The following is a 20,528-nucleotide window of genomic DNA, read 5'->3' on the forward strand; positions in this document are numbered from 1 at the left end:
GGGAATGTCCCATTAAGTCTAGTAATTGACATAACTGTGTTCTCTCTCTTCCTATAGTCAAACGAGCAGCTCTGTACTCAGCTGTCTGCTCTAGAAGCTGAGAAGGCGGTGCTTATAGAGACTGTATCTCAGAAGGAGGCGGAGCTGGCAAATGTGGGGGTGGAGTTAGAGCGTGTGCAGAGCAGTCTGACCAATGAGAGGGAGAGTGGTGTGAAAGCTGCTGAGTCCCTGCAAAACCAACTCAACGAGAAGGTGGAATAATCTGTTTTTTTTTTTGTTTTTTTTTGTCCTGTTTCAATAGTGGCTTTGTATGAGTTCAGAATCATTATACTACAAGAAAAATGCTGTAAATACGTGACCCTGAAACACAAAACAAGTCGTAAGGGTCATTTTTGGACATTTAGATTTATATATTTATACTGAATAAAAAAGCTTTCCATTGATTCATGATTCGATAGGTTAGGACAATATTTGAGATACAACAATTTGAAAATCTGGAATCTGAAGGTGCAAAAAAATCAAAATATTGTGAAAATCACCTTTAAAGTTGTCCAAATGAAGCTCTTAGCAATGCATACTACTAATCAAAAATTAAGTTTTGATATATTTACAGTAGGAAAACTAAATACCTTCATGGAACATGATCTTTAATTACCCTAATGGGTTTTGGCATAAAATAAAACAATAATTTTGACCCATACAGTGTATTTTTGACTATTGCTATAAATACACCCATGCTACTTAAGACTGGTTTTGTGGTCCGGGGTCTCACATGACAAACTGGTCATGGAGTCTTAAAAGCCTGTTTTCATCATCTGTCTATTGGTAGGAGAGTCGTGAGCAGACTCTAGAGAGCGAGCTGGTCTCTTTACGCTGGGGGGCTCTGCGGGCTGCACTAGACGAGGCAGGGAGGATCGTACAGGACAGCCTGAATCAGCTAGAGGACCCCGCACACATCAGCTGCACCAGTTCAGCCGGTCAGTGACCAGCTCAAATTACCCTTAAACCCTCCCACTCATTACACCACACAGAAGGAACTGCCCTACTAACGTGTAATAGATATTAAAAGACTTTCTTGTGTGTGTAGATTACCTGGTGTCCAGGTGCCAGGTGGCTCTGGACTGCGTGGAGCGGCTGCAGTCGGCCAGAGACGGCTTTGTATCAGATAACACAGGTAAATTACATGCACGCACACACACACACACACACACACACACACACACACACATACACACACTCATTTCCCTAGTTAAACAGCGTTCATCAATGTAGCATTCACTCCAGCAGTGTTGGGAGTTAATTTGAAACTGAAGTTGTACAGGATGCAAGTTACACATTAGTTAAAGTAGTAAAAGAAATTTAATGTTACTCTTTTGAAAACATGGTTAGCTTAAAGAGATAGTTCACCCAAAAATGAAAGGGTCTGTCATTAATTACTCACCCTCATGTCATTCCAAATGTTTAGGAATCTCCCAAAACTTTTCATTTATTAGACAAATAACAAACTGGAACAACTAAATAGTCTTTATTCACACATAATAACCAAAAACATAATATTTTGATGGTGTCCGATGGCCTTGATAACAGTTTGCGTTCTTGCTGCCCTTCTTTTTATGTACTTTTCCACAGTTTTATGTCAAAAACAGGTCGATTTTGGCCCATCTAATTAATATTCATGAGCCTCTCTTCTGATTGGCCTGTTGTTTTCTGAGTGACGCATAGCCAGGCCAATCACAGGTAACTACGGTCATGTATCGTTGTAGCCCAACCCAGAGCCATAGAGAGAGCCTAGCCTGCTGATACTCAACAGGATATTTCAGAATGATCATTAATGTTTTTTCTTTTTCAAACACCGAATGCAGTAAGCTACATAACTGTTGCTTTAGTAAAGCCCCTTTCACAATGCGCGCTGATTCTGGAAAATTACGGGAACGAGCGCTGTGTGAACAAAAGCCAGAACCATAAAGGCAGTGTTATAGTGATGATGCACGTTACCCTGCAACTCTTCACGACGAAAAAATACGTGCAAAGTGGAATGAAGCGGCGATCGGGCAGAGCCAGATCCTCACTATCAGCGCTGAAGCACAGTTTGTTCAGGTTAGTTTCAGTTTAGTGAAACGTACGCATCGCATTACATCTCACATCCAAACGTCACATGTCTTTATGGGTTGTGTGTAAAGCACGCACAGATTCCGGAAAACAACTGTGAATGAACCAAATTAAACGACTCCGGAACAAATCATGGGACACATTATCCGTGTATTTACCGGAATCGCTGTGTGAAAGAGGCTGAAGTTGACGTGCCTCTGGTCTCTTATATTCACGTTGTTCTGAAGCCTGTGCAATGATGTAGTTTCGACATCTATAGACTGAACAGGGTTTTCTAGATTAGTTTCCGTGTTGTTGTTGCTTAGCAATGTTATGGACGTTATGGTTTGACAAAAGGAGGATGGGACAGTGGTTGGCTTTCGGGGTGGTGATTGAAGGCGGTGACTGAGTAGATCGGACGTCACATCTTTGCGGAAGTCACAGCGGCTCGTGAAAATGAACAGCTACTTTAAGCAGGCTGTGTGCAGTTTACTGTGCATTGACTGTTTTGAAACTCATATGGTAGTTACATAGCCCCTAGACCTCAGTTATCATGAAAAAAGGAAATTTCGATTTTGACAATATGGGACCTTTAATGTTTTTTAAAAAGTCTCTTCTGCTCACTAAGCCTGCATTTAATTGATCCAAAATACAAAATATTGTGAAATATTTGTACTATTTGTAACTGCTTTCTATTTGAATATATTTTGTAATGTAATTTATTCCTGTGAATTTTCAGCGTCATTACAGCGTCTTCAGTGTCACATGATCCTTCAGAAATCATTCTAGTATTCTGATTTGCTGTTCAAGAAACATTTATTTTTATTATTATAATTGTCATCAATTTTTAAAACAGTTGAGTACTTTCTTTTCAGGATTCTTTGATGAATAGAAAGATCCAAAGATCAGCATTTATCTGAACTAAAAAAATTTTTTTGTAACATTATACACTATACTCAAGAGAAATGAATACTTTTATTTAGAAAGGATGCTTTAAATTGATCAAATGTGATGATAAAGAAATGTATAATGTTATGAATTTCAGATAAAGGCTGTTCTGTTAAAAAAAAAAAAACTGAAAAAAAAAATCTACTCAGCTGTTTTCAACATAATAAGAAAAATATGTATTCAAATAGAACACAGTTATTTTAAATATTGAATATATTTATTTCATATTTTATATTTAATATTATTAATATTTATATTAATATATATCAAATAAATGCAGGCTTGGTGAGTAGAAGAGACTTAAAAAACATAACCAGTCAAAAGTTTTTGGACAGTACGGTTTTTTTATGTAAATGATCATCATTTTGGAGTCTTTTTTTTAATTATTGAAATGAACCATCTAAATAAACTGAAACACTAAAATATGGGAATAAACTTTGAAATGGTGGTAGTTGAGTCAAAAAGGAAATATTCTGTCAGGCTTGCTTGCTAGTAAGGCTGCACAGTAAATCGTGACACATCCACGGTATAGTGATTTGTCATGCTACTCTGCTAACTGTTGGAAGAATTGTCTCAGTACTGAAAAATCTACACAATTTTAAAGCCTGCTAAGCTACTTTGACACAATTAAAAACGTGTTACTTCATCACTGTTTTTCACTCAAAATAAACAAGCTCAAAACAAACCTCCTAAATTCAACCAATAATATAGCTTTTAAAAATCCATTACCAAAAATGATTCACCATGAATGCATTCAGACTTCATTTCATCACTTTTGTTGACACTCAATGATGAGAGACACTCATATGATCATGTTGTAACAGTTTCTGACTGATTTTCCTGTGTGTTTGTGATAGATGTGTCTGGACTGGTGCGGGCAGTGACTCAGTTCGCTCACCTTGTGGGCGATGTCATTGTGCAGGGCAGCGCCACCTCCCACATGGTGCCGGTGGAGCAAGCTGACGGTGAGCATGAGACGTCAATCACCCAAACACCATTCAAAAGAGCTTATCATGTAATCACATCAGCACAACTGAATGTCCATGTACAGTGGGGAAAATAATTCCCATGCTAATTTTGTACATTTGCAAACTGACAAAGAAATGATCAGTCTATTTGTTTAAAATGTTAGATTTATTTGAACAGTGAAAGACAGAATAACAACAAAAAAATCCAGAAAAACAAAAAAGTTATAAATTGTTGTGCATTTTAATGAGTGACTTAAATATTTAACCCATTTGCAAATCATGGCTTAGTACTTGGTGGCAAAACCCTTGTTGGCAATCACAGAGGTCAGACGTTTCTTGAAGTTGGCCACCAGGTTTGCACACATCTCAGGAGGGATTTTGTCCCACTCCTCTTTGCAGATCCTCTCCAAGTCATTAAGGTTTCAAAGGTTAACATTTGGCAACTCAAACCTTCAGCTCCCTCCACAGATTTTCTATGGGATTAAGGTCTGAAGACTGACTAGGCCACTCCAGGACCTTAATGTGTTTCTTCTTGAGCCACTCCCTTGTTGCCTTGCCATGTGTTTTGGGTCATTTGGGTCACTGGAATACCCATCCACGACCCATTTTCAATGCCCTGGCTGAGAGAAGGTTCTTACCCAAAATTTGACGGTCCATGGCCCCGTCCATTGTCCTTTTGATGCTGTGCAGTTATCCTGTACCCTTTGCCGAAAACCCCCCCCAAAGCATAATGTTTCCACCTCCATGTTTGACAGTGGGGATGGTGTTCTTGGGGTCATAGGCAGCATTCCTCCTTCTCCAAACACGGCGAGTTGAGTTGATGCCAAAAAAGCTCGATTTTGGTCTCATCTGACCACAACACTTTCACCCAGTTCTCCTCTGAATCATTCAGATGTTCATTGGCAAACTTCAGACCTGTACATGTGCTTTCTTGAGCAGGGGGACCTTGCAGGCGCTGTATGATTTCAGTCTTTCATGGCGTAGTGTGCTACCAATTGTTTTCTTGGTGACTATGGTCCCAGCTGCCTTGAGATCATTGACAAGATCCTCCTGTAGTTCTGAGCTGATTCCACACTGTTCTCATGATCATTAAGACTACACGAGGTGAGATCTTTCATGGAGCCCCAGACTGAGGGAGATTGACAGCAATTTAGTTTTTCTTTCATTTGTGAATAATCACACCAACTGTTGTCACCTTCTCAGCAAGCTGCTTGGCGATGGTCTTGCAGCCCATTCCAGCCTTATGTAGGTCTACAATCTTGTCCCTGACATCCTTGGACAGCTCTTTGGTCTTGGCCATGGTGGAGAGTTTGAAATATGATTGATTTATTGTTTCTGTTCCCAGGTCTTTTATACAGGTAACAAACTGAGATTACGAGCACTCCCTTTAAGAAAGTGCTCCTAATCTCAGCTTGTTACCTGTATAAAAGACACCTGGGAGCCAGAAATCTTACTGAATGATAGGGGATCAAATACTTATTTCACTCATTAAAATGCAAATCATTTGTTTTTTGAAATGCGTACTCTGTCTTTCACTGTTAAAATAAACCTACCATTACAATTATAGACTGATCATTTCTGATTCAGTGGGCAAACGTACAAAATCAGCGGGGGATCAAATAATAATTTTCCCAATTGTAAATACTCCTTTAAAGACACGTTTATTGACAAACACCGTATCGGCCAATCATTATCCAGAACCAGAATTGTCCATTTTATACCCGCCTTTTTCTTCCCATATGGGTCTTGCTTCTGGTCTTATTCGTGCCTAGCTATTTTTAGCTCTAAAAAACAGCTAATTTTGCTGCTTGATATTGCAAAGTGTTATTGTAATGTATTTAAATTATGAACACATTGCTTTGTAGTGCAGTTTTACTGTTTAGTGCACGTTGTTATTCTTCTCGTTATTTCCCTATAGTACCTAATGAACCGGAAAAAGGTGGATAGGCAGCATAAATACCATTTTTAATATTAATCTGCTAAATGTTTTACAGAACCACCGTATACACATAGAGAGAGACGTCTCAGACTTTTTGTTTGAGTTGGTTTCCATACATCACGAAGGTCATTAGTGTCACTGCGGTTCTGTTAATAACTCTGTTGCCGGAGGTCTGGTGGTTTCGGTAGAGCTGCTTGAAAGGAACATGACATAACTCAAAACGGCTAATGTGCAGTTCCCACGCGCACAAGCGATCGCGTCACAGCCGTACGTGTGTCTGTCCGAGCGTATGTGGAGTGTCTGCAGGTGACAGATGGCTCGTCTGACTGCTCTCTGCTTTCTGTCTTTGTCTTGGTCTGTCTGTGGGCAGCATTGGCAGACAACGTGAAGGCGTGTGGCGCGGAGGCCCTGGCGCTGCTCTGCCAGCTCAAGGAGCGGGAGTCTATGGGGACGGCAGAAGGCAGCCGGCTGAGGGCGGCACTGGATGCCGTGATGGCCTTGGGCGAGGTGAGTGAGCCACTGAGAGACGCGCCTTGTTTTAGTATAGTAACACAGTGTAGTGAAATAAGCAGCATGTGGTTGGTAGTGAGTCATTTAAATTAGGCCAAAACTAGTGTGGGATACTTGTGTAATTTTTACTGCATACTGTATGTGGTGTACTATGTACTACTCAGTGTTATTTTTGGATTATTTATGTATTGTTAAAGTGTTTGTTCATATTTTGAATTCGCTTTAATTTAATTTAATTTAATTTAATTTAATTTAATTTTATTTTATTTTAGGGAAGCAAGTTTTCCATGTAATATTTTATAATATGTTCTCTAATGGCAGCAAGTTTTTTTTATCTAATATTTGATTTGATTTGAATTGGTTTGGTTTGGTTTGATTTGATTTTTAGGGCAGCACGTTTATTTTATTTTATTTTATTTTATTTTATTTTATTTTATTTTATTTTATTTTATTTTATTTTATTTTATTTTATTTTATTTTATTTTATTTTATTTTATTTTATTTTATTTTATTTTATTTTATTTTAGGGAAGCAAGTTTTCCATCTAATATTTTATTTTATTTTATTTAATGGCAGCAAGTTTTTAATCTAATATTTGATTTGATTTGATTTTTAGGGCAGCAAGATTTTCATCATAATATTTTATTTTATTTTATTTTAGGGAAGCAAGTTTTCCATCTAATATTTTATAATATTTTCTTTTATGGCAGCAAGTTTTTAATCTAATATTTTATTTTATTTTTATTAGATTTTTAGGGCAGCAAGATTTTCATCAAAATATTTTATTTTATTTTATTTTAGAGCGGCAAGTTTTTCATTTAATATTTTTATTTAAGAGCAGCAAGTTTTTCTTCTAATATTTTATTTTATTTTAGGGCAGCAAGTTTTTCATCTAATATTTTTTTTTTTTTTTTTTTTTTTTTTTTTTTGTATTTTTAGGGCAGCAAGAGTTTCATCATAATATTTTATTTTATTTTAGGGCAGCGAGTTTTTCATCTAATATTTTATTTTATTTTAGAGCAGCAAGCTTTTCATCTAATATTTTTTTTATAATTGTAGAGCAACAAGTTTTTTCATCTAATATTTTATTTTATTTTAGAGCGGCAAGTTTTTCATTTAATATTTTTATTTAAGAGTGGCAAGTTTTTCATCATATATTTTATTTTATTTTAGAGCAGCAAGTTTTTCATCTAATATTTTATCTTATTTTAGAGCGGCAAGTTTTTCATTTAATATTTTTATTTAAGAGTGGCAAGTTTTTCATCATATATTTTATTTTATTTTAGAGCAGCAAGTTTTTCATCTAATATTTTATCTTATTTTAGAGCGGCAAGTTTTTCATTTAATATTTTTATTTAAGAGTGGCAAGTTTTTCATCATATATTTTATTTTATTTTAGAGCAGCAAGTTTTTCATCTAATATTTTATCTTATTTTAGAGCAGCAAGTTTTTTGTTAATTTTATTTAAGAGCAGCACGTTTTTTTGTTTTTTGTTTTTTTTTCTCAGTTAACAATAACATTATATAACAGTAAACATCAGTAAGAGTAAAACTCACAAAGTGTCTATCCGATCAAATGAGTCAAAAAGGAGGGGTTTAAAAACTTGCAACTGAATTTCTTATTCATTTATCAAGGCACTCCTATCAATTGAGAGTCAAGAAAGAGATATAAGATTATTCGCTATGCTGCAAATAAACAGTCAAGCAAATTGCATTCTGGGACACTAATCCACACAGTGTGCTCTAGTTATATGCTGCACATTTTAGCATTCAGTATGCACCATCCAAGCTTTCAACGAGTATGCATATTACATAATGCAGAAACATATGACATAGTAAGCTGTTTTGTTTCCTCTGAGCAGAAGTTGCGTCCTCGGGGTCTGGAGCTGCAGCAAGGGGAGCTGGGAGATCTGGTGGAGCAGGAGATGTCAGCCACATCTGCAGCTGTGGAGTCCGCCGCCGCCAGGATTGAGGTAATCAGACGGCTCCCTGCTCTCCCTGTCCTACAGACAGATGCTTAATAAAACATGAAGCGCTCCAATCCGCTCCTCTAATGTTTTCCCCCTTTGCTCTCAAACAGGAAATGCTCAATAAGTCCAGGGCAGTTGACACTGGAATCAAAATGGAAGTCAATGAAAGGTCAGGCTGATTGAGCCACATGTGTTATTCATAGAAATAATGTGTTTTTAAGATTACAGTTACCATTACAAAAGCATTTTTACAGATTTTATTTGCTTGCCGTTCCTTAGTGTATTCAGCGATCAAAATGTCTTCATGCTGAGCTTGTTTCACTTGGATAGCGCTGCACGTTTACATTCTCCCAGACGCATTAGCAGACCCACCCCTGGTGCATATGAAACAGGCCTGCGAGTGTTTAAATGTTGCTGTCTGTCGCCCCCTGCAGGATCTTGGCATCCTGCACGGATCTTATGCAGGCCATCAAAGTGCTGGTGCTGTCCTCCAAAGACCTGCAGAGGGACATCGTGGAGAGCGGCAGGGTGAGTCACCGCAACACTTTTAGGAAAACACCAGCTTTAAATGACACAAACAGATGTTAAAGGGGTGCTATTATGCTTTTTCACTTTTTGAACTTTAGCCAGTGTGTGGTGTGTACGTTTGGGCATAAAAATCATCTACAAAGTTACGCATTTCTAAGTCCACTCCAAAGGGAGATATTTAGTTTTTAAAAAGTCCCTTTTCAAGAACTACAACGAACGGCTCATTTGGACTACAGCGTTTGTTTTCCGCATGCAATGATGTCACAACGCGGTATCCCGCCTACAGAAATTCAATTTGTTAGCGGGTGGGGGATTCGCCTAACTTTAGCATGTATTATGGACAGCCGCTTCTGGGATGCTTCAGCGAGCCGCAGGTCGTCTCAGATTTAACTAAAGAGTCTGCCAACTGCTCCGAATCCATGCTGGAGCCGCGCCATTGACGTGCGGTTTAGAGGTTTCAAACACACGCAGAGTCGTGGCTGATGTAAACACGAACATTGACTAGTGATCATCCGTGCACACGTTGAAGCCGCGCCGTAGACGTGCAGTGTGTGGTAAGACATTTATTCATCATACAGTGTACAGTCATGGCCAAAAGTTTTGAGAATGACACAAATATTAGTTTTCACAAAGTTTGCTGCTAAACTGCTTTTAGATCTTTGTTTCAGTTGTTTCTGTGATGTACTGAAATATAATTACAAGCACTTCCTGCGTTTCAAAGGCTTTTATCGACAATTACATGACATTTATGCAAAGAGTCAGTATTTGCAGTGTTGGCCCTTCTTTTTCAGGACCTCTGCAATTCGACTGGGCATGCTCTCAATCAACTTCTGGGCCAAATCCTGACTGATAGCAACCCATTCTTTCATAATCACTTCTTGGAGTTTGTCAGAATTAGTGGGTTTTTGTTTGTCCACCCGCCTCTTGAGGATTGACCACAAGTTCTCAATGGGATTAAGATCTGGGGAGTTTCCAGGCCATGGACCCAAAATTTCAACGTTTTGGTCCCCGAGCCACTTAGTTATCACTTTATCACTTCGTTATCACAAAATGCATTGTTCTTCACCAAACTGTTGTTGGATTGCTGGAAGAAGTTGCTGTTGGAGGGTGTTTTGGTACCATTCTTTATTCATGGCTGTGTTTTTGGGCAAAATTGTGAGTGAGCCCACTCCCTTGGATGAGAAGCAACCCCACACATGAATGGTCTCAGGATGCTTTACTGTTGGCATGACACAGGACTGATGGTAGCGCTCACCTTTTCTTCTCTGGACAAGCCTTTTTCCAGATGCCCCAAACATTCGGAAAGAGGCTTCATCGGAGAATATGACTTTGCTCCAGTCCTCAGCAGTCCATTCGCCATACTTTTTGCAGAAGATCAATAGCCGCGTTTCCACTGTCGGGCCAAAAGCGGGCGTGCTAGTGCGTGCCACGGCCAGTCGCGTTTCCACTGTCACTTCCGGGGCCTGATCGTGCCTCGTCGGTGCTTCCTCAGGGCCAATGGCCCGGGTTTTTCGGCCCGACGAAAACCTTGGGCCAAAGCAGGCCAGCTGGGGCTTGAGGCGTGGTCAAAGTGAAAGGCGGAGTTTATGCAATGTTTCGATAAGCGTGCAGTCAGGTAAAAGTGTGTCTGCGGTAAGATGCGCATTTCGCTGTATTACGTCGTGCAAAGAACTCAAAAACTTAAAATGGAGAATCATCAGTACTAGTCTGTGGAAGATACCAGGGCTCTTCTGAGTATTTGGGCCGAGGGCAATGTACAATGCCAGTTTGACGGCGTCTGCAGATACGAAGACGTGATAAAATACATCGTTGCTGAACTCGCAAAGCTTATCCAGTTAAGTTCGAGACAAGTTGAAAAAATTGCGGGCGCAGTACAAAGCCATAAAAACGCACAATGGACAAAGCGGTGCCCATGCAGAAAAGACACTTACATTAGGCAGATATTGATATGGAAATCTATGCAGTTTTGATGGGCACATTACTTAAATGGTTATCTGATGGGGCACCTTTTGTGTCCTGTGTAAATCAGGTCCTATATTAATAGTTGCACCATTAACTGTTGTTACAGACAACTATGTGATGAAAACATTATTTAAACGCATGTCTGATGAGTATACTCTTATTTAAATTTGGATAAATGCAAGTAAGATCCTATAAAAATGAGATCTGATGTATAAGTTGATTTACATCGTCCAAAGAAACCCCCCAAAAACTCACCAACACACCTTGGTAACATGTTAACATACACTGTATCTGTACCTAAATAAAGGCATAAAAGATTATACTAGAAGTACAAAGGTGTCGTTATTTTTTTTTGCAGTAGGGTGTAGATAGTATGCAACGTTTTGTTTTATGTGATACAAAGTTAGACGAAAGAATTGTGTGTAGGTCTTAAAAACAAAGCATCTTTTCACGTGATTTATTAATGTAATATATTACAAATATTGCTGCTGTTTTAACAACTGTTGCAGAGCATTTCTTGCATCAGAACAGACATCGCCAACATTACAAGGCGTTTCTGCACTCGCTGTATCCGCGGTTTCCACGTCGCTGTATTGTTCTTTTTTTCGCCTTGCAGCTAACATAAGCTTCCATCTTCGCATCTGGGTTTCGCTGCCTCATCTTCCACCAAGAAAACACCGAAAGGAGCAAACAAACAGCCGCTTCGGCTCTCTCCATTTTGTTCGTTTGATAATCACAGTATGGTGGCCTACCTGACTTACTTTCAATTTCCCCGCTGAAAGGGGAGGGGTTTCGTGACGTTTGATCCAATGAGGTGTGTAAAGGGCGGGCTTTAGGTTTGCGCAGCGAGGCTACTGGCTCGATAGTGGAAACGCAGCTTACTTTTGGCCTTAGTGCTTGCGACTCGAGGCCATTGGCCCCGCCCGGCACGCTCTTAGCACTGGCTCGCACTGGCCCGACAGTGGAAAAGCGGCTAATCTGTCCCTGATGTTTTTTTGGAGAGAAGTGGCTTCTTTGCTGCCCTTCTTGACACCAGGCCATCTTCCAAAAGTCTTGGCCTCACTGTGTGTGCAGATGCGCTCACACCTGCCTGCTGCCATTCCTGAGTAAGCTCTGCACTGGTGGCACTCCGATCCCGCAGCTGAATCCTCTTTAGGAGATGATCCTGGTGCTTGCTGGACTTTCTTGGACGCCCTGAAGCCTTCTTAACAATGCAGTGGAAAGGTTTTTTCGGGATTACGTTAATTTTCATGGCAAAGAAGGACTATGCAGTTCATCTGATCACTCTTCATAACATTCTGGAGTATATGCAAATTGCTATTATAAAAACATAAGCAGCAACTTTTCCCATTTCCAATATTTATGTAATTCTCAAAAGTTTTGGCCACGACTGTAGATAGCTTCACTAGCCTTATGGTTTCGGGCATGTAATAATGTAAATTATGTGAAAAATTATGCGTTTTTCGAACCACCAAGCATGAGAGCATGTTCAAGTACACCCCCAAAACAAAATAAAGACTTTGTAAAAGAGCATAATAGGACCCCTTTAATGAAGTTGCTGCTGTGTTCACAGGGGGCTGCGTCCATGAAGGAGTTCTACGTTAAGAATTCCCGATGGACGGAAGGACTCATTTCAGCATCTAAAGCTGTGGGCTGGGGCGCCACCATGTTGGTGTGAGTATTTTAGACTGAGAAAATTGTGTTTGTCATTCTTTGTGAATGACAAAAAAAAAAAAAATCAATAACAAGGCTGTATTAAATTGGTTTTGTTTTTTACATGCCCTTTTATTTAAAGGTTGTATCAGCGATTTCTAGCCTAAAACAAAGTGTCAAATTCAGCTGACCTTTCTTCACGATCCGCTCGCTGCCTGCCCCATAAATTGTCTGTGAAAAAACCGCGTCTCTCTGGTCAGCCTAGGGTCCGAGATATGCCAAAAAAACAATCGGCGCTATCAACACACCACAGATAAACAAACAGTGTTCCAACCAATCAGCGTCAGGGGTTTGGTGTTGTGGACTTTCGCTCCGCCTCCCTCACATCCCTGCACCAGTAGGAAAGTCCACAACACCAAACCCCTGACGCTGATTGGTTGGAACACTGTTTGTTTATCTGTGGAAAGGTTGGTAGTGCCGATTGTTTTTTTGGCATATCTCGGACCCTAGGCTGACCACAGAGACGCGGTTTTTTCACAGACAATTTATGGGGCAGGCAGCGAGCGGATCGTGATGAAAGGTCAGCTGAATTTGACACTTTATGTTTCAGGCTAGAAATCACTGATACAACCTTTAATTTATTAGCAATGTTAGGTTATTTCAATTATTTTTTGTCATTTTGTGTTGTTGTTTGTCATTTTTGGGGGATGCTGTGACATAGTGATTAAAATGTCAGTGGTTAAATAAAAGCTTGTAGGTTTTAGGGCCCTAAAACCTTGATTTTCTTTTTCTTTCTTTCTTTCTTTCTTTCTTTCTTTCTTTCTTTCTTTCTTTCTTTTTCTTTCCAATAAATTAAATTCAGAAAACTTTACCAATTAAATCAATTTATGAAAGTTTTAACTAGGAAATTTTTATTTTTTATTTATTTTAATTGGTTATATTTTATTTTATTTTATTTTGGGGAAGCAAGTTTTCCATCAATATTTTATTATATTTTATATTAGGGCTGCAAGATTATTTTATTTTATTTTATTTTAAGGCGGCAATTTTTTCATCTAATATTTTTTATTTTATAATAGTACCTCAACTACATGCCCTTTTATTTATTTATTTACCCCAAAATCTGTTTTCTGTATTTTAATGGTTTACTTAAATTTTAATCATTAACTGTCCAATGAATTTAATTCACAAAACTTTGCCAATTAAATAAACGTATTAACATTTTAACAATAGTAAGGCCGTTTTATTGAATTTAATTTAATTATTTCCTCCCAAATTCTGTGTTCTCTGTTTTCATGGTTTACTAAAATTGTAATCATTAAAAACTGTCCAATAAATTTCATTCATGAAACTTTAATAATTAAATAAATGTAATACAATTCTTATAATAATAAGGTCATATTAAATTGGTTGGTATATATATATATATATATATATTTATATTATATATTTATATTATATATCGCGCTCAAAATCGAATGCGAATCGAATGCGATTTTGAGCGCGATTTGGTGTAGCTTGTCAGAGATTTACGTCTCTGTGTATTAATTGCCGCTCCAGCGGAACCTGAGCGGAACGCACGTGATGGAGATTTACTACTAATCAAAGCACCGGCTTCATTGACTAAACGCGCCTCACAATATCGTTCGATTTATCGTCCAGCCCTATTAAAATTATTATCTGTCCAATACATGAAGTTTAGAAAACTTGACAAATTAATTACCTTTATTAACATTTTAAGAATAATAAGGCCTTACTAAATTGGTTTTATTTTTCCACATGCCCTTTCATTTTGTTAATTTAATTAATGTATTATTACTATATTTAATATGTAACATTTAATTAAATATGCTTATTTATATATTTATAGGTAGATATGTTTTAGGATTTTATGCAAATTTGTCATCAAAACCTGTGGCAATCAAATGTATTCATAAAACATGTAATCAAATGAAAAAACAACAATTCGTATACAACAAAACTTTGCATTCTTGTTTTTTTGTCAAATTAAATCATGAAAAGATGTTTACTGTATAGATTTAAATAGAGATAAAGAAAAATCTCTTGATTGTATGACATTCCTTAAAATGGTTTACACAATACAATTAAAAAAAGTAATATATTGTATTATTATTATTTTGGGAAGTATATGACTTCATATTTAATTTTGCGATTTAATAATCAAAGACATTAGTTCATAATGCAGTTTGAAGTTGATTGTGTGCAGCTTTGCTTTTGATTTATTTATCCAAAAGTTGCCAAATTCTGTATAATCCTTCTGCATTATACAGTAAATTCCATTATAATGACTGAATTTTGCAGTTCTGCAGTCTGCGTTTTCTGCGGTGCATAAATCATAGGGCCCTATGGTTTGAATCCTACAATAATTGATCTATGAACTATCACCATTGTGCTACCGCCAGTAAAGTTTTTTTTTGTTCCTGCAGTGATTCAGCTGATCAGGTGGTGCAGGGCAAAGGCAAGTTTGAGGAGCTGATGGTGTGTTCGCATGAGATTGCCGCCAGCACGGCTCAGCTGGTCGCAGCATCTAAGGTACAACAACAAACTGCCAGCAACATTGGCACTTGAATGAATTTTAATCCAGTGTAATAACAATAGTCTATTTTATCTCTTCAGGTAAAAGCAGACAAGGACAGTTCAAACCTGTCCCGTCTCAAGCAGGCCTCCAAAGGGGTCACCCAGGCCACCGCCGGAGTCGTGGCATCAACCAAGTCCGGCAAGTCTCAGATCGAGGACACAGGTGAGATGTTGTTACAGGACTTCCTTTCTGACTTGACATTCTCAGACATGTTTAGCTGTGCTGCTCATTTGGGAAATTCAGGTTCGAATTATGCCTGCAACGCCCCCTCAATAATTTCTTGTCATTTTTCCATTACTCATTAAATAAGAGCAAAAAGAAAGTAGTAATAGTGGCAGAAGCCTCGTTTTATTTCTCACTGACCTCCACATTCTCATTGCCCCATTTCATATTTAACTATAGCTGTGAAAACTGGTTTACGGTGCCCTCCAGAGATACAGGAATGAGCAAGTCTACACAGTCAGGCTCTCCTCCACACAAGCTCTCATGCTGACACTCTTCTCTGGAGGCAAAGACATTTAAACAACATTGACCAGTCACATGGTGTCAGTGACATTGTGTGTCCTTTTATATCCAGACCAGCAGGAGGACGTTGTGGATGCTTTAGCAACAGCTAGTAAATACAGACACTTTTGATTTATTGATGGAGATTATGCAATTTTTTTGTAAATATAATTTACACTAGACTTCGAAATTTTGGGGTCATTTGGGTATTTTTTAATTTTTGAACAAATTAATACTTTAATTCAGTAAGTATGCAATAAATTGATAAAAAGTGACAGTAGTTTTTATCTCACAATTTAGATTAAGTTTAGATTTCACAATTCTGACTTTTTTTTCCTCAGAATTGTGATATAAACTCACAATTCTGACTTAATTTGCAGTTCAGACTTCATGACATGCAATTCTGAGAAAGTCAAAATTGTGAGTTTGTATTGCAATTCAGACTTTTTTCAAAAATGGCGAGTTTGTCGCGAGTAAATCGCATTTACGAGTTTATATCCCACAATTGTGAATTGCATAATAAAAACGTGCAATTCTGACTTTTTTCTCGCAATTACAAGTTTAAATCTAAATTCTGACTTTTCTTGATATTGTGATATAAACTCACAATTCTGAAAAAGAAAGTTTCAATTCTGAGAAAGTCAAAATGTGAGTTTTGCAAGAATTGCAAGTTTGTATCACGCGATACTAACTTTATAACTTTTTTTTGTTCCAAAATTGTGACTTTGTTTCTCAGAATTGCGCAATGAAGACTCACAATTCTGACTCTTTCCTCAGAATTGCATAATACAGACTCGTAATTCAGACTTTTTTTCATAATTGTGATATAAACTCACAATTCTGACTTTATAACCCAATTGCGAGATGTAAACGTACAATTCTGAGAAAAAAGTCTGAACTGTGAGTTTGACTCGCAATTCAGTCTTTATAACACGCAATTCTGTCTAAATTGTAAGTTTGTCTTAAGTTTATATCACCTAATACTGACTTTATAACTTCCAACCGAGTTTAGATCTCACAATTCTGACTTTTTTTCTGGAAATTGTGATGTATGAACTCACAATTCTGAGAAAAAAGTCAGAATTGTGAGTTTGTATTACACAATTCTGAGGAAAAAAGTCACAATATGAAATCGTAATTTCAAGAAAAAAGTCATAATTGTAAGATATAAACTTATAGTTGTGAATTATAAAGTCAGTATTGCATGATATAAACTCGCAATTCTAAGAAATAAGGTCAGAATTGAAAGACGAACTCACAATTCTTAACTCGCAATTCAGACTTTGTCAATTTGTCTTGCAATGCTGACTGTATTTATCAGAATTGCAAGTTTATGTCACTCAATACTGACTTTATAACTCGCAACTGTGAGTTTATAGTTATGTTACATGACAAGCAAAGTCAGAATTGCGAGTTTATCCCCCGGTTTCACAGACAAGGCTTAAGCCTAGTCCTAGACTAAAATGTAAGTCTGAGCTGTTTCAACTGAAAGAAACTTGCTCTGACTGATCTTAAAGGAACCGTATGTAGGATTGTGGCCAAAACTGGTACTGCAATCACTTTCAAAATACTGTAGAACGATGTATCCCCTCCCGCTCCCCCCCTGACTCGAGGTTGCCAGCTAAGCTGCAGGAGTAGGCTGCTAAGGAGCTTCCAACGGCAAGTGACGAGTCCTACACAGTAATTTGTTTTTCTTCTGTTAATTATGCTTATGCTTCACGAGAGATGTTTTGCGAAGTAATTATGTATCGCAGAAATTTACAGATGGCGATTAGCCAAATATTTCGTAAAGATGTACTGTAATACCACATTTCAGTCGGAACATAGGTTGTTTTCATACCCTGCTAGTGGTGCGATATAAAGCTTTTTATGAACGCATTTAGCACGGCCGACCGCGGGAAATCCACTGTGTACGGAAGCAAAGTTAGCCAAACATAGATGAATCTTACCTGTCCAGGAGAAAACTACCAACGATGGCGTCTGTCTTCAAATTCTTCTCCGTTTTCAGCCGTCTCCGTCTTTCAAAGGCATCTCCTATACAAATCCTTGTTTTATTTCGGACTTTGTCACGACGTATTTCGGATTCATAACGAGGTCTTTTACGTTTCGTAACGTTATACATGTTTTATCCGACACGCTCGTATAGCCGCAGCTGTAACAGAGCTGGCAACCCGGATAAAGAAACTCTACTGATTTCGTGATTGGTAGATAGCTGGAGGGTGGAGCCTCAGACCAAAACACAAAATGACAACAATAACATCAGTTGTGGGCTGCAACTCTCACTTTTAAATGACAATATCCTGGCCGGACCACTGTTGTCAGTGATATAAGTATTTGAAATGAACATGATTTCTTAATGTCTAGTGACATGTCAGGGCCATTTTATGATTAACTGACATAAATTTCTTACATACAGTTCCTTTAAAATATATCATTGCCTTTGTTTAGTCTCAAGATCTACCCAACTGTGGCCCTGTCTGTCAAACCGGACCCAAATCTCAAAAATTATATCTTAAAAATTACGTCAGAATCGTAAGAAAACGTGGAAAAAGTAGAATTGCAAGAAAGTCACAATTGCCTTTTTTATTTTTGATTCAGTGGTGGAAATGGGCTTCCATATCTTTTATTTAAATCCTAGAAAACTGTATCCTATGTTTCTACAAAAATATTAAACAGCACAACTGTTTCAACATTGATAATAATAAAAACACTGAAGATTGGAGTAATGATTCGGAAAATCCAGCTTTGCCATCACAGGAATAATAAAAATAAAAATTAATAAATAATCGAAATGTAGAAATCTGACTTTTTATTGCTAAATTCTTTCTGTTTCAGAAACGATGGACTTTTCCACAATGACACTCACTCAGATCAAGAGGCAAGAGATGGATGCACAGGTAAGTGTGTGCTAACCTGTTTCCCATGTCTTTATTCAAGTATGTGAATAAATCTGACCGTTTAACACATCTCAGGTGCTGGTCCTGGAGCTAGAGACCCGGCTGCAGAAAGAGAGGGAGCGACTGGGTGAACTGAGGAAGAAGCATTACGAGCTCGCTGGTGTTGCAGAGGGCTGGGGAGGGGATGAAGAGGGTAAGACCTCCAATATAACTCCACAAACACAATACTGTCTGAACATCATCCAAAATTGCTTACTTCTCAAAAATCATCCCAGAATTCCCTAGCGAACCGAGTGGATTCATATTTTTAGGCTGACGATAGACTAATAAAGGATTACTTCACTTCCAGAATAAAAATTTCCTGATAATTTACACACCCCCATGTGATCCAAGATGTTCATGTCTTTCTTCAGCCGCAAAGAAATTAAGGGTGTGTTCACACTTGTCACGTTTAGGTCGGAGAGATTGCTCTGTTAGATCTGTGCGGGTAAGTAAGTGTAAACGCTGCCATCCGAAATCCTGGTGCGGACCAAACAAGCGGACCAATCCGCTAAAAACATGGGTCTCGGTCCGCTTCCAAAAGAACTCTGGTGCAGTTCGTATAAAATATGAACGCAACACGGACCAAATACTTCTAGACGAACCAAAAACAGGAAGTAATAACAAGATGCAACGCTATACAACATGACTTCACGAAGGAAACAAGCAGTGTATCCAAAACAAACGAGCAGAGGGCAAATGTAGAGCAACGAGGAGGTAAAGTTAGCCTGGGTGACCCCATGCTGCCTTCCGCGCAGCGCGATTTTATTCACGCTGGAAGGTAGCATGGAAACCATGGACCAAATTTTCACCTCAGATAGGGAACCAATCACAGAACGGGGAGGGAGCAGCAAGACGATGACGTCGCGACTCACCGAAGCAGTTTGTTTATAACTATGGATCCAGCATGGCAGCAAGTTATCATTCGATGCAGCCGTTCACATGTCGCGCCTAAAAACGCGTGGAAAACGCTAGGCGCGTCGCTTTCTCCTTTCCAAACCGCTCTGTAGCTTGCGCATGGAAAACGCGAGCGCGTCACAACCGCGTCACTTCCATTATGCGCGCGCATACCGCGCGTCTACATTTGAAATAACGAACTTTAGCGCGCAAAAGACGCGACATGTGAACGGCCCCTTAGACAGTGTTCTAAGTAGTTTAGAACGCAAGTTTATTTTGAAAAAAGAGCAACTTTTGGCGTTAAACCATCGCTCTGTATACGTCATCCGGTATGATTGAAACGATTGGCTATGAGCTACGCACAGGCGCATTTGATAGACATTCGTAGTGCCCAATAAACGGCTCTGGGCATTCGTAAACCACGCCTCAAATATGAGAAAATGAACATGTGGTTCCCAGACCACGAATCATGACGAAGTCATAACGTGGTCTGGCGTTAGCCAGGCTAAGGTAAAGTGGCTTTTATGAGCTCTTTGTGAGTTCGCAGGTGATTAAAATAAAATCATATACATGCAACAATGAGTGCACCACACAGTAAAAACAGTGTTATGAAAGATTTTTATTTCATATAAATGTGAGTTTTTATCTCACAATTCTGACTTTTTTCCTCAGAATTGTGATATAAACTCACTATTCTGACTTAACTTGCAGTTCAGACTTTATAACACGCAATCAACACTTCTTTTTTCTTACAATTACAAGTCTATATCCCGCAATTGTGACTTTTTTCCTGAGAATTGCATAATACAAACTTGTAATTCTGACTTACTTACAATTACGAGTTTAGAGTCAGAATTGTGAGTTTGTCTTGCAATTCTGACTTTATTTCTCAGAATTGCCAGTTTATATCACGTAATACTGACATTATAACTCGCAACTGAGTTTATATCTCACATTTCTGACTTTTTTCTTACAATTACGAGTCTAAATCCCGCAATTGTGACTTTTTTTCTCAGAATTGCATAAT

At 38.3% G+C, this 20,528-nt stretch overlaps 1 protein-coding gene across 2 annotated transcripts in view; it reads left to right on the forward strand.

Moving 5' to 3' along the window:
* Nucleotides 1-20,528, forward strand: part of hip1 (huntingtin interacting protein 1) — an 83,005-nt gene that overhangs the window by 56,560 nt on the left and 5,917 nt on the right. For both annotated transcript variants that reach the window (XM_073817479.1, XM_073817480.1), the window contains exons 18-30: nucleotides 58-252; nucleotides 830-977; nucleotides 1,088-1,174; nucleotides 3,894-4,001; nucleotides 6,314-6,450; nucleotides 8,315-8,425; nucleotides 8,533-8,591; nucleotides 8,857-8,950; nucleotides 12,486-12,586; nucleotides 15,013-15,118; nucleotides 15,203-15,326; nucleotides 18,504-18,565; nucleotides 18,641-18,758. In XM_073817479.1, coding sequence (XP_073673580.1) covers nucleotides 58-252; nucleotides 830-977; nucleotides 1,088-1,174; nucleotides 3,894-4,001; nucleotides 6,314-6,450; nucleotides 8,315-8,425; nucleotides 8,533-8,591; nucleotides 8,857-8,950; nucleotides 12,486-12,586; nucleotides 15,013-15,118; nucleotides 15,203-15,326; nucleotides 18,504-18,565; nucleotides 18,641-18,758 — 1,450 coding nt within the window. The remainder of the gene's footprint in view (nucleotides 1-57; nucleotides 253-829; nucleotides 978-1,087; nucleotides 1,175-3,893; nucleotides 4,002-6,313; nucleotides 6,451-8,314; nucleotides 8,426-8,532; nucleotides 8,592-8,856; nucleotides 8,951-12,485; nucleotides 12,587-15,012; nucleotides 15,119-15,202; nucleotides 15,327-18,503; nucleotides 18,566-18,640; nucleotides 18,759-20,528) is intronic.

Source organism: Garra rufa, chromosome 14, assembly GCF_049309525.1.
Source record: "Garra rufa chromosome 14, GarRuf1.0, whole genome shotgun sequence".
NCBI lineage: Eukaryota > Metazoa > Chordata > Actinopteri > Cypriniformes > Cyprinidae > Garra > Garra rufa.